Source organism: Aulonocara stuartgranti (genome assembly GCF_965226115.1).
Source record: "Aulonocara stuartgranti genome assembly, chromosome: 4".
NCBI lineage: Eukaryota > Metazoa > Chordata > Actinopteri > Cichliformes > Cichlidae > Aulonocara > Aulonocara stuartgranti.
Window position 1 is genome coordinate 28,836,300 of NC_138942.1, and position 14,901 is coordinate 28,851,200.

The window sequence follows — 14,901 nt, forward strand, 5'->3', positions numbered from 1 at the left end:
ACCTAAAATACTACATAAGGCTGTGGTATGAATTCTGAAACAGAACAAGGACCTCTATGAATTCTGAAGTCAGTATACACCTACTCACAAAAAGATACATCCTCTGATTAAGGTAAATACCAACTGTCACATCCATGTTAGCATCAACAACAAAGTAAATGTTACTGTTAACTGCACCGCCTCCAAATATCATGTAAATTTGTATTTTAATCTCTGCATGCCGCCACGGTGGTGGTGTACAAAGGATTGTTTTAATACTTGGATGAAAATGCAATCGATGGAGTCTAGTCTAGCGGGCTTAAGACTTTTGCACAGCAATGTATACAATATAGATTATAGCTATGGGCTAGAGTCCCAAGAAACTTAACTTAACATTCTCTGCAGATTCTCTGCTGACACCTTATTCCCTCCTCTGCACCACAAACCATCTCTACCTAGCCTCACTAGCTTTCTCTCCAAAATGCTTGACCTGAGTTGTCCTTCTGATATACCCATTTCTAATCTTGGTCATTCTCAGGGAAATTCTTAGCATCTTCAAATCTGCTACCCCCAGTTCTGCCTCCTGTTATTTTGTTGCCACAGTCTTTAAACCATATATCATAGCATATCTCACTCCCATCTTGTAAACTTTCCCTTTAAATCTTGCTGGAATCCCTCTGTCACAAATCATCCCTTACACTTGTCTCCGCCCACTCCATCGTGCCTGAAATCTCCTCTTCATCTCACTTGTGCACTGTCTATAGTTTCACTATGCTAGAATTCTATTTGTAAATCAAGATCTTCAAAGTTCAAAATGTTAACCCATTGAGAGAACAGCTCGACACTATGTTATGTAAAAAAAGGCCAGGCAAACCAACTGTGTTAAGTACTTAAGAAATCAGAGGGCATTAATGTTTGGGGGTTCCAAGTCATTCCATGTCAAATCATCCAAGTCTTCTGCTCAACCTTCTGGTGTGTTAGTCGACTTTCAGACCTCTGCAAGCTGTTTGAACACAAATATCTCAAAGACTCTTAAAGAAAAAAGGCCTTAAATTGGGATCCCCCCACTGACATGACCGCTGTTGCACCGGGAAAACCTCCACCCGCCCCACTCCTGCTAAACAGTTGACAACAGAGTTAAGAGCGACAGGACTCGGTGCTGCTGAATCTTTGATTCTATTTATTGTTTGCTGAGTTTTACTTATTTTATATGCTGGAATATGCAGAAAATAGGTTTAAATATTAAACTAATGTCTTAAGTGAAAGACTGCTGCATATAATTTCATATTTGCTTAATGCAAAGTGCATAAAGTTAAAAGATTAAAACTCATAAAACAATTTTTTAAAAGAGACTTTTTCATTTGAGCCAATTTTATATGATGGATTATGCATAAGAAATAGAACTGGGCTGAAAGGTCTATTGCTTATATATATATATATATATATATATATATATATATATATATATTTTTTTTTTTTTTTTTTTTTTTTTTTTTTTAAATTACAGACTACACAGTGGCTCATTCAGAGGAAGAAATGATGTTGACCTGCTGACTTTATAAACCATTACAAAATCATTACAATTATGTCGTACACTCACAGCTGATTGATAAACCAGCAACCATAAAACCAGACTATATATGACTGCAGAAACAAGCCATAATGCAATCACGCACATGCATTATTACACGCATTGCAATCTATTTTGTGATCTCATTTGAGAGGCAGCGAGCACCTAATGCAGTAACACTTTAGGCTGAAATGAAAGTGATCATCACCATCACCCTCTCCTCTTTGTGTTGTTCATTGAGCCCCTGAGACAATTAGTAAGGTAACAAAGTTGTTGTTTTCCTGATGGAGCCAGAAACAGAGTTTTTACAGAGTTATGGCTTTCTTTGGAAAACTGTCAGGTTACAAAATCAATATATGAAAAACACAGGCTTTGACATTAAAATGTATTGACTCAAAGAACAGCTACAGCTTCAATCTCTGTTGGGATGCTGAATTGCTTAACTACCCAACAAAACTTTCACAAGCCAATCACAATCCCTTATCCTATTAAATAAAATCAAACTTGCAAAGATGGAACCTTATACCATTTTTAAATCTAAACACAAAGATTATCGCTGTCAACATGAATATCCTCCCCTGCCTTTCATACATCCTTGAATCCTATCGGTAGACATACAGTAAGCGATAATCAGTTTAGCAATTGGGACAAATGGATTATCTGGCAGGGAAAGAAACCTAGAATCAGTTTCAGCGTGTTGCAGCTGGGAAAAGAAAGAAGGGATGGCTCTACCATGCTGAAGAAGCTACTACCTTGCAGCACAATCAATTCCTCTACTTCATTGGTGCTGTGGAGATCAGGGAAATTATTTTACTGCTATTGTTAATAATCATCATCATCATTACGATTGCACTAATAATATAATCTACAGTGTTGATATTGCATTCAGATGTTTAAACTAGAGATGGCACGATACCACTTTTTTATGTCCGATACCGATATCATAAATTTGGATATCTGCCGATACCGATATGAATCCGATATAGTGTGTTTTAATCAACAAAACTGTTTTTTTTTTAATATCTTGCTGCATTTTGTATAAGTTCATACTCAAGTTTAAAACAACAACTACACTAAAGCTATTCTGTTATACCTGTATGCAAAAAAAACCCAAAAATAAATAAATAAAAAATAGGGAACCACCCCTCACGCTCCACCTCATGATGCTTAATCGACGTAATCAACCTTAATTTGATGCAGTGTGAAAAAAAAAAATACACAGAAAAAAATTATTTTTCAATATATTAAAATATTAAATAGATTCAACATCTTTCTTCAACAAAATTGCAGACTGCACAGATGGTACCTTCCCAAAGGAAAAAGTACTATAGCTTACTAGGGTATATATATTAGACTTAATAGTTACTATATACAGTAATGGACTTCTATTCATTTTGCGATAAATTAAAACTTTGGGTGTCAGATAATTATTTATTAAAAGCTAGACATTTTAAATGAGAATAAGAAAGAAAAGTATGTCTTTGTGATCCCCTTTTCCCTGTTAATGCCCTATCGGCCCCCCTGGCTAAACTTTGCTAGATCCGCCCCTGCACAGTTACCAACGTCAGCTACGTAAAAAAAGATCCTGGTGTAGAAAGTAATATTAAATAAATTCTAACAACAGCTTATCAAGCTTAAACGTGTTGTTTATCCGCTGGTTTCCTCTTTCTGGTGCAAAGTGGGCCAAAAGCAAACAAGAGAGACGGACTCACGACAGAAAAGCCGATCAGCTGATCATTAAGCAGTTTCATGATTGAAGTAGCAGCAAGAGAGGGAGGGGGAGAGAAGAGGCAGTCGCTCCATATATCCTTTGTTAAGCTTAATGCAGGAATGCTTTACAAACATTCAGAGATGGACTGACACACTTGCTTTACTTCTCTCGGGATAACTTTGTCGGAGATGAAATGCCGGGTTGCTAGCGAAGCTCCAAATGCTATCCAGACCACCAACAGGTCCTGCATGCCACAGCCGCTCTATCACGTGATGCATACTGCTCCGACGTGCTAACGTTCTGAGGTGAGTTAGGGCGTGTTGCAAGTTTTGTGAGGTGCTTTCGTGATATTTAATGGATCGGATTACATTTTTTAATTTTTCTCCGATATCCGATCCAGTAATTTAGGTCAGTATCGGACTGATACCAATACGTAATATCGGATTGGTCCATCTCTAGTTTAAACATATTGGCACCCAATTAGCCTTTATTACAGGTGCAGTTATAACCACTTTAAACTGTTGAGTTGAATCTATAAGCTTAAATGCTTTTGAATGCTTGTTATAATCTTAAGTGTGTATGTGCTGATTTTGTTGATTCTGACTACACTCTGTGCAAAAGTCAGGCTGACAGGAAATTGCAGGTTTGCAGAGCGTGCTTTTACAGAAGTGCAACGGGTGAGATGACAGAGCATTTAAGGACGACACACACACACACACACTCAGTTAGAGAGAATCATTTATAGGTCATTGTTATTGTGGTTTTGAGAGGTTAATCATGTTGACTTGTAACTGCGGGTTGGAGAAGCGGTAGTCAAAAGGTTGACAGGAAACATCTGCCATGAAGATAGAGACAATGTTCCTTTTCAAACTGTGTTAAAAGTCATTGTGGTTTTGAATTGACGTATGCATATATTGTATCTGATGACGCATGAGGGGGCGTCATTAAATTCAAGCCCTGATGGTATAAAATATATGCTTATGCTTTGATTAGTCGGAGATCAGCGCTGTCTGCAAACGGAGCTGGTCCCCCCCCTCCCCCCACGCGTGTATTTCATTAAAATCAATTGTTTGACCAAGTTCTGGACTATGGTTGTTTGTACTCTCCTTCCTCAATATTTGAACCTTAACAGTGCGATAAAGACTACAAAGTTTAATGGAAGGAAACTACTAACTGAAACTTGAATCCTTACTTAGGACCTGTATTTCATTCACACAAAAGGGTAAATTTCATAGCCTTTTCTTTTTACAGGATGCAGTTTGGAGCAAAACTATTTTTTAAAATATCTTTAATTGCAGAACTATTACGTCCAGAATCATACTCCTGTAAATTTAACAACATCAGAATGAGAGTTCCAAAAAATTAAAAAACCTTGCTTTGAATAAAACTTTAACTAAAGGGATATGTAAACTATACAATACGCTCTCCTTTGCTAACAATGACAATACTTCATTTGTCAAAGAGAAATGGGAGTCTGAGGTGGGGGTTAGACGATCAGAGCAAGCCTGGGGTAGTATTGGCAAATGCCAATGGTCTTCAACTAACAGCTGACTTGGAGAGAGCATTGTTGGAAGACCGTGATGACACATTTCAAAACCCTACATCAAGACAAATATAAGAACCCAAATGTTCAATGTCGGAGACACTGCAGTTTTTATAAGGCTGGAAGATAAGTTGTCTTTTTACTCATTCACAGGTGGAAAACATTTCTGGGTTATGTCAGATTCAGACACTTCAAGTGTCAAATCTGAAACTGTGACTTCACATATAAAATAATGACTTTTCTTGGTCGTATTTGCCAATCCAACAGATAACAGTATCATGTCTTTGACAGTGATCTTTGTCCCTGCAGTGTCACCCTCTGAGCTAGAAACAACCTGGAAACTGGAAACACATAAACACATTGTGGTAGAACTTTGTATAATAATGTGTGGTGGAAACTTTTTGTACCATTTCTGACTGACGCTGTTCTTAAATAAAGAATTTCAAACAAACAAACAAATAAAGTAAAATGTTAAAATGGACCCTCAAACAGGCAGGCAGTGCTCTCGCATCCATGTTCCAGTTAAAACCTGTGCAGCAGCATTTTGCAAAAGCTGAAGACGAAACAGAAAGAAGTGACTAACCACAACATGCAACAGACGATACTAAGTATCATCTGCATAACACCGGAAAGCAATTTTGTGCTTTCTTAGAATGGAACAGAGGAGCAGCAGATACTTCTTATTCCTATGGAAGTAAGGATGAACTTAGTTTTTAACACACCACTTCAGCATTGATTACGTTTCCTAAATAAGTAATGGGATTTTGATTTATGTTTTGTTATTCATATATATATATATATATATATATATATATATATATATAAAAACAATGATACAACCAATATATGTATATCGTTCAGGTTTACTGTTTCTATATACCCAAATTTAAGACCAGATTACATTTTAATATGTCCCGATTCATAAAAGTGATTTACCTGCTTTTATTTTATTGACAGAATGCACATCAGATTTTTGAGCAATCCCAATTTAAAGTTATTTTTAAATGAAAAACATCAGAGGAACTTTTTTTTTTCAGCTACTCGTTCGTACATAAAATGTTACACAGACATAACGCGATTATGTTTTCTCTGTTTATCATTGTGATACAAACCTGGGCCAATAATCTATAAAATAAAACATTTCAACTCCTTACTTCAGTTATACAGCAAGTATTTATCTAAGAACAACCAGAACAAAATAAATTTGTTAATAGTGTCTCGTGTCGGTAATGATAGCGAGTAACACCTTATTTTATATATCGTTATTCTGATAACCTTTAAATTCGTTATGTCGCAGTACATGTTTGATGCTTTTAGGAGTCGCTGTGAAGAGTCCTGATTTGAATACATGTAAACAAGGTATTGATTACACGGCCGCCCTTTGCTGCAGACTGGAGTTGCCATAAACCAGGACAATAAAGACAGTATGTGTGTGCTATTGGCATTCCGCTCTTCTGAAAAATCTGGATCCCACTGGTTCTGGCTGGTTCACACAGAGATTAGAGGTTCATGAATCGTAATAGGCTGGCCAATCCAAACTAGTAATATGTTAAAATGAGACAGACGTTTCATTAAAAGCTATCCAGTCGAGGCTGCTGCGGGCTGCTGCAGATCCCAGTGCACTGACGTTTAACAGACCTGACAGAATCACGATGTGCCAGTTCCACAGCGATTGTGATCTCATCTAAGCTACCCATGTGAAAATGATAAAGGCTTTGAGAACACTTACTGATGATCCAGTGACAACAGCAAGATCCACACGCAAAACTGCCGGAACCACTGCTGTTGCAAAGAAGCAGTCTCCTCGATTTCTGCAAAGCCAGAGACTCCGCCCACCCTGACAACATCATCCACCAGGAGCGAGGGCTGCTCCGTACAAGAGGAGGGGCTTATTGTCAGTCCGAGAGAGAGAGAGACCTTGTTTTTTCAATCTAAAGGTACGCTGAGGTGTGTGTTACAAGACGATTATACATTTCGTTGAAATGAAAAATCCCAACAGGATAATTAATTATTGTTTTCAGTGAGAAAAAAAAAAAAAGCTTTCTGAGATCGATGAGATTGGCTGCTATTTAACAGCCAATCAAAAGAGTCTCTGCTGGCACGAGAGTGGAAAAAGGCGTGGAAACGGAAGGACACTGGCATTAATTTATTAATCATCACTGTGTCTTTTTATTGTCTTGTTACGGCAACAATTGGGTGTTGTGTGACTAGGAGAATGAAGTATGTAGCCTAAAGCGCTTTGAGTGCTTTTTCTGGCGTACTGCAGCATAAATAAATAGTGTAAATAAAAGTATATAATTGAGCAAAAAAGCTTGACGTTTTTTGAAGAGCTGAGTTTTGACAAGTTTCTTTAAAAAGTCTTCCTTCCTTTTGAGTTTTGTCACTTCTGTTGTGATTTTGTTCAGCCGTGTTTTGCTTTTCCCAGCTGTCTCCACTTCCCTAATCACCCTTTTGTGTACCGGTGTATATATAGTCGCTGTCTCTTTTTGTCCCCTGTCAGAGTATCAGTTCTGACAGAGAACAACAACAACAGTCCTCCACGCACTTTATATTGTGTGGTAAAGACCTTACAGTTATACCAAGGAAACCCCAATAATCAGATGGCCCCAAATGAGCAAGCACTTGGTGACAGTGGGAAGGAAAAACTACAGGAAGAAATCTTCAGCAGAACCAGGCTCAGGGAGGGGCAGCTGTCTGCTGGGGGTGAGGAGAGGGAGATGGGAGAAAAAGAAACAATTTGGAAGACATTAATAATAACCAATTATTCAATTCAGAGTGGTATATAAAAACAGAAAACTTTTTTTTTAAAAGCTGACCCTTTGGAGGAGCTCATCTCGGTGTGGTTCCAGTTTAACTCAGGAGCAGTCTGTTTATGGGGTGAATGTGATCTGACTTCAGTTTGAACCAACCAACATTGCAAGTCTGAGCTAACAAAAAAAAAAAACTTGTGGCAATGTACTATAGATATGAAAAGGTCTGTATGGGCTAGCACTTAGCCGTAAAATGAATGGAAATTCTCCATGTTCTCCAGTAATCCAGAACACAGAACCGTATTCCTGACAGAAGCAAAAGCGAAAGAGTAGGTTTACAAATTGTTAGTGAGACTTGGTTTGATGTATTGTTGCCCCTGGCCCAATGCACTTTTGCCCAATGAGTGGACTGAACATTCTCATGTGGTTAGTAGTGACACATTGTGGTTGGCTTACAGTTCACCTGGATTCTCTGTCCGAAAAGAAACCAAATCACAGGAAAAAAGCTGCCAGGCAGCAGACCACAGAGAACATTCATGGATGTAATGAAGGATGACATAGATTGTTGTTGTAACAGAGTAGGAAGATGGAGGCAGATGATCTGCTTTGGCAACCTCTAAAGGTAGCACCTGAAAGAACGTCTGCCCATCTTTATGTCTGAGAAACTCGGCCTCTCTAAGATTTTTTTCCATAATACCCAGTCATGTTACTGACATGCTGCCAGTTACCTGAATTAGTTCCAAAATTATCCTCCAACTGTTTTTAGCATCACTTAGGCCTAGACTAGGCTGTATACAACTGGCTGTAAAATCAAGTAGCCATTCCTGTTATTATTTGAAATCTGCAGTCTGAGGTGCGTAGCTGTCACATTGCAATGTAAGTTCTTTTCACCCAGCAGAGTACGCTGGGTGATTTAAAAAAAAAAAAGAGCTACACAAATCTTCACAGACCCTCACACTCACTGATAATTTATGTCACCCAGACCTGAGCGGATTTTCTGGTGCAGAACATATAATCCCAGTTTTTATTTGCTTTTCCAGACTTTTGTACCCTTGTCTCATCACTTGGAGCGATGATAAATCAGTCCAAAGTATTTCTGAGCGATCACTTACAAAGAATTTGAAGATGGAAAAGAAAAAAAAAAAGAATTTGAAGATGGGTGTGGAGTAGTACAGTTAGCTCTAGAAGGACTCTTGTAGAGCTCCAGCGAGCCATAGATGTTTTACTTTACCTCTTATTAATTTCATTCTCTTTCTTCTTTTCATTGACTTTAACTTATTACTCTGTCTGTGACACAGTTAAGACTCGGGTTGAATTACAAATGATCAAGAATCATTAACATGACTACTGCGTTTAATGATCAACTCCCAACTGAACAAAGAAAGACTAAAAATCAGACACAGTTAATCAGAAATTACCCGAACCCTGGACATGTGGTGACAGAAGTTACAACGAAAGAATTTCTGTGCTCAAAAACACCAACAAGAACAAACGAAAAAGATTCCAAACACATCAAACATCTAGACGGTGATGTAATCACATCAAGTTTTCAAGACTTTTTTCAATATAGAAACTTATTTTTGCATTAGAATTGTAACAAAAAACCCAAAACAAAAACAATAAAATTAATCTTCATTTCATTTAAATGCAAAGCAGCAGAACAATAATTATCTAAAGTATAAGTGCAATTAGTTTTTAATCTTCATTCCAACCATTCTTTACTCTTAACAGTAAACCTTCCACCAGCACCGGGCTCAAAGCAACTAAGAAAACATCCAGCTAAATTTAGGGGTTTGACTTTTGTTCTTGCAGAGGCAAAACCACCATGTCATGTTTGCCAGTGATTTATGTCGTTTTATATTGGTAGGGTTGAAGATAAGTGTTGTGACATTAGCTAAATTTCTGTTTCAATAAAGCATCAATAGTGCATCTACCATAAACCTTAGTAAATTATTTTTGTACAATTCATTTAAAAATGTGTCCCCAAAGTAATAGCTGGAAAAATAACCATTTCCTCTCCTGTCACCTAATTTTAATAATAAAATAATAAAACACAAAACCTCTTCATAAATTATTATTTGATGCGCTACTTTAGAGTCAAGGAAAACAATCCATTTTGTAAGTAGTAGAAAATGCATACAGTATGTTCAAGTAGCCCGTAAGTAAGAGTAAGACATAAGATACAGGCAACCAGTGAAACTGAAAAAACAAAGCACCCTAACCCCGATTGTCCCTCTGATATAGTACTTACATTTTAAGGATAATATTTTGGAGAGAAGAGTATTCTCCCTCATACAGTGAATACCTGAGGCAAAGCTTCTCTGTGGCAGAAGCCCACTTTTTGCTCAGGTTCCATTATTGTGTAAAAAGTAGTTTTCTAGTGTAGTGTTTACACTTTTGCTTGGCAAGTGAAAGTTTGCTGGTTCAATTCCAGCTGGACACACATATACCCTTTGAGACTGAGTCAGGAAAGGCATCTGGCATACATCGCTCTGTAGCAACCCCTTGTGGTAAGAGATGAGTCAAAAGTACATTTTGTGAATAAAAACGGGAACATCTCACATGTCCCATAATCAGATTCTGCTTCACACAGCTCTGGCTAATGTACACTATGTTTGTTAATAGGGTAAATGTTTCTATAGAAAAGATTGTTTATTGTTGTAAAATTCAACTTGACTCTTACTGTATGTTAATGCGCACATGAATGTTTGAAGGCAATATATCAGTTGGTATTTTACATATGCATATCATGCATATCATTTGCTTCAACCATTCACAGTAAGGGGGTCAAAACTAACTTTAAGCTGCTTGATTTCCAGAGTTCTAAGAAATATTTTGTTTAAAATCTGAAACGAAATCTATAATATGGCTGCTCCTCTGCTCTGTAATCCAACACCAGATGAATCAGCTGACAGAAACTCCAGCCCGTCCCCCGTTTGATAGAAAAATCTACACTAAAACGTTATAATCAACTGACAGGTAGCACCGATGACTGCCTCAGCTGATCATAATTCAATGCACCTACATCTGATGGAAAACACTCAACAGTCATTTTGAATTTGATGACAGCAACATAACTTGGAATTTGGCACAGGTTCATACTGAGTAGCATCCCAGCTTCTTTTAACAAAATCTGTAAATGTCTGGGAAACGAGGAAGCTTGACCTTTGGGAGACGAGAGCTGCCCTATTCTTGTCTGAAAGAAGAGTATCTGCTCAACAGTCCTGGGGTTGTCTTTGCTGTATTTTCTGTTTGTTCTGAACTGTTTGGAATGCTAGCCACAGAGATATTCTCAAATTGCTCCATAATTTTAGAGTAAAGCTGTTTTTTGCAGATTGGTGAACCTCTGTCCATGTTTACTTCAGAGAAACTTTGTCAATCTAAGAAGCTCTTTTCATACCCAGTCATGCTACTGAATTGTTGTCAGTTAATTACTGCAGTTGCAAGTTATCCTGCTTTGTGTCACTTTTCCAGACTTTTGTTGCCCTATCTCAGCTTGAGACACGTTGCTGCCATTACATTTAAAATGAGCTAGCATTTTTCTTGAAATGATATATTCTCAGTTCAAACATTTGACATGTTTTCTGTGTTCTGAGTTTGAGATTTGCAAATCATTGCATTCTGTTTTTATTTACATTTTACACAGTAACTTTTTTTAAAGCATCTTTTAGGCTGGTTGCTCTAAGATGGTTAGAAAACCTGCAGAAACAGTCATCCTATCTTGTGCTCCCTTCTGCCTCTTGGCCTTCAGGGTGCATCTCTTCTGAGGCTTCCAAGTCATCGATCTCAGAAGACGACTTCAGGTTTTTCTCTGGTACCAAATCGCCTGAGGTGTGATGTGGCATCTCTGGTGTAGGTGGAGAGATCGGAGGGTTGATGCTGCTGCCGATCCCAGTAGGATTTTCCTCCTGGAATGTTGCCTCAGCCTGTGTGCAGCTGGTTTCAGTCGAATCTGTGCTCGCGCCTGCACGTCGAAATAACTTCTGACCTGTGGCACAAGGCAAGTGTGATGTACAACACAAATCAGTACCTGCTGATTTCATGAAAACACTAAACTGGTCAAGATATAAACCTGTAAGCTCTCTAACGATGAAAAGTAGATCTTTCAAAGAGAAGAAGCTATTCTTTAAGAGAGAAATGGACTAAATATGCTGAGACCAAATGCAAAGTACTAATGGGCTCCATGAAATCATGGTCATGTGGATTTACTTTTCGAGGTGAAACTTTCAAAAACTACTGAAAGCATTCAGTGACAAAAATATAAACCAAAATAATAGAAACAACAAAGATTACCATGACATGCAAACTTGTGGGTTTGCTCATCAAAATGCTCTCAGAATGAAAAAGTCATCTTGTATCTATTTTTATCCAGACGGTGCTGTGAAGCTTTCAGCGCCTCTGCTAGATTTCGATTGCTTCCTCAAAGTCCTTTTTCCGGCTCTTGTACTTGTGCCTCTGCTATGCTTTCTGGATGTTCTCCACTGTGTCCAAATGGTGACATAGGAGACATGAATTTGTATATCATGTTGGACAAAGCTTGTGATGGTATGGCTGTTTAATGCACTAAGCTGGTGTACAATGCCATGAAGAGGGTAAAACATCCTCTTCTTTTTGCCGCTTGAAAGTATGTAAAGTGTTCTCCCTCAGACAGACCAGCATGTTTATAGACCTCTCTATTTACAGTCTGACACTGAGATGATTTCATGGGAAAACAACCCTGTGAATGTCACATATAACTAAAAAAAAAAGGTTTTCTCCTTGTCCTGACAGTTCAATTCAATTCAATTCAATTTTACTTATATAGCGCCAAATCACAACAAAAGTCGCCTCAAGGTGCTTCATAGATACAGAGAAAAACCCAACTATCATATGACCCCCTATGAGCAAGCACTTTGACGACAGTGGGAAGGAAAAACTCCCTTTTAACAGGAAGAAACCTCAGTCAGAACCAGGCTCAGGGAGGGGCGGCCATCTGCTGCGACCGGTTGGGGTGAGAGAAGGAAGACAGGATAAAAGACATGCTGTAAGTGCAGACTGAAACCCAGCTCTGTATGTTTACTCTCTATGCAAGTGGTCAGAAACGGGTTTCCAGGAATCTGAAAATTGCACCTGACCTGGAAGTAATCCAGATGCATATGCACACAACCTTGAAATAGAGACGGTCCATATTTAAGTTTTAATAGGCAATGTCTCTAAACTTTGTTACACCTTGTATTGGCAAGAAGACCAATAACATACTGAATCTGTAAAGTAGCTTTGTATGATTGAAAAGAATCATTTTTATTTTACACTGCTAGCTCCACACAGAGGACAAAGCAAGGCCTGGTTTTAGCACCTTCTTCGTTTAAGTGAACTTTCTTCTAAATTACTGCCTCTGCAAGCAGACTCGAACATCACAGGGGTGAGGCTCCTGGATCTGAAACGGCCAAATAAAGGTCCCTCTCTTTTTGACTCCGCTAGCTTTGAGAGTGGAAAAAACATAAATAAACTTGGCGCCTAGAGCAGTCTGAAGCTGAACTTTAGTCACACGGTGACGATTTATGCATAGTCAAATAAGGACAAGCAGAACAGGTTACCTTAAACTTGAGCAAGAAAGCTGACAACAGGAAATGATAAGTTAATTATTATGTGGTGGTTAGTGTAGACATATTGCACAAAGTGCTTTTATTGGCGATCTGCTATTACCAGAGCGAGTGTGAGTGAAAGGCAGGAACTATCTTACCTGGCAGTTTCTTTGATGAAGAAATGGGAGTGTCCTGCAGGGATGGCCTGTCAGCTTGGGCTTTGGTGGAGTAAGTCACTTCTGTGGAATCCAGAGAACCTAAAAACACCCAAGTCATTAACCAACTCATGCTCTGTATGTTACACATACTGTAGATTTGCTATATTTAAACTCAATTAGTTTTTATATGTAATCAGTGACTCAAATACTTGAAGGACCTGGAACAGGAATAACTGTTGACAGAATACGTCGACTAAAACAGCAAGTCAAAGAAATGTGGTGGGTGTTAGCAAATTAAATTCAAGCTGTAAAGTTTTTAAAAGAGAAAATGTAACTCTCTCAAAAGCTCTTCTTCTAAATTCAGTCTGAAACTAAGAAACATTCAATGAAGAACCTGAGAACAAAGTATTCCACTTTACCTACATAAACATGTGGTTGAAACAAGAATAGCTTTGTGGGTTACACAGAATGAGTCTGTCCTAACAGAGAAATGGACTACCTGCTGCAAGACTGAATGTCCGTCCCTTTATGGAGCTTTGGATCGGAGAGAACCAGTTTAACACAGAGCCAACCACAGGAAGCTGTCTCAGCATTCCCTAGAATACACAGCAGGAGTTACAATTCATCATTTCAACACACAACTCAGTCTAGGCACACTCCCATTTATTCATCTGTACTGGAACACACAGTGAAGCAGCGAGCAAATCTTTCAAAAGTGTATACAAGCACCAGAACTTGTGCTTTTCTCTCTGAAGCTATTAATCTGAAGACAAAAAGAAAGTTGCTACTTCCAACACAGAGAACATTTAATTCCAACCGTTGGATAGAGACTGAATGGAGTTCAGAGCTGATTGTCTTGATTTCTGTTTTTTTTTTTCCTTTGGGAGGCTCTTGAGAAGTTTTTAAGTAATACTTTTTTTGTTTTAAATAGTAAAACTGCAAAAAAAACTTCTCAACATCACAGGTACAAATTTTAGTGACCATTAAGTTATGTATGGGCAACAAGGATTGAACTTGACTTGTGAAACAAATGCAAATGGAAAATTCAACATTGCTTTCACATTTCTTTAACTGCGTCCATTCCCATGAGTTTAATAGGAATAGTGATTGGGCTTTGTCTCTGTGTACCTGCAAGTTGATGCATCTTTCCAAATCTCAGCGGAGACTTGATATCGGCCACACAGTGTAAAGGAATCCATCACATAGAAACTTGTGGTTTTATTTTAAATTGGTTTCCCAGTGAAATAAATTGTACTGATTATTCTGAGGTTCCTGACAAACTTAAAATTGAGATCTTTTTGCCTTATTGGAACAACTGAACAAACACTATTTGTTCCCATCTTTGCAGTTTGGAGGAAAGTGGAATTTACATTTTGATATATAGGTGTTATCACAGTTGATGGATTACCCTTTTACCCCCTTGGTGATGTGGACATTCATGGGAAATGCCTAGAGTAGTAACATGCCCTACACCCATCTTGGTTGAAACAAAAGGCACTGCTTCTACAATGACTTCACTATACCCCTGTTTTCAGATTAATGTAAGCAGTTACACTAACACAGACCGAGAACAGGAGGAGACAAAAAACATCTCTATGTTTGAAGCTTATCATTCATTTCAGACCC

The 14,901-nt window shown here is 38.1% G+C and overlaps 2 protein-coding genes across 3 annotated transcripts in view; both read right to left on the minus strand.

The window, feature by feature from the left end:
- Positions 1-6,634, minus strand: part of abat (4-aminobutyrate aminotransferase) — a 30,808-nt gene extending 24,174 nt beyond the window's left edge. Inside the window, exon 1 of the mRNA XM_082530304.1 lies at positions 6,533-6,634. The gene's annotated coding sequence lies outside the window, so the exon portion shown is untranslated. The remainder of the gene's footprint in view (positions 1-6,532) is intronic.
- A 2,254-nt stretch (positions 6,635-8,888) lies between these two features.
- Positions 8,889-14,901, minus strand: part of pdxdc1 (pyridoxal-dependent decarboxylase domain containing 1) — a 35,145-nt gene continuing 29,132 nt past the window's right edge. For both annotated transcript variants that reach the window (XM_082530210.1, XM_082530211.1), the window contains 3 exons: positions 13,775-13,871; positions 13,276-13,374; positions 8,889-11,541 (listed from right to left, as the gene is read on the minus strand). In XM_082530210.1, coding sequence (XP_082386336.1) covers positions 11,270-11,541; positions 13,276-13,374; positions 13,775-13,871 — 468 coding nt within the window. In that variant the 3' untranslated portion in view covers positions 8,889-11,269. The remainder of the gene's footprint in view (positions 11,542-13,275; positions 13,375-13,774; positions 13,872-14,901) is intronic.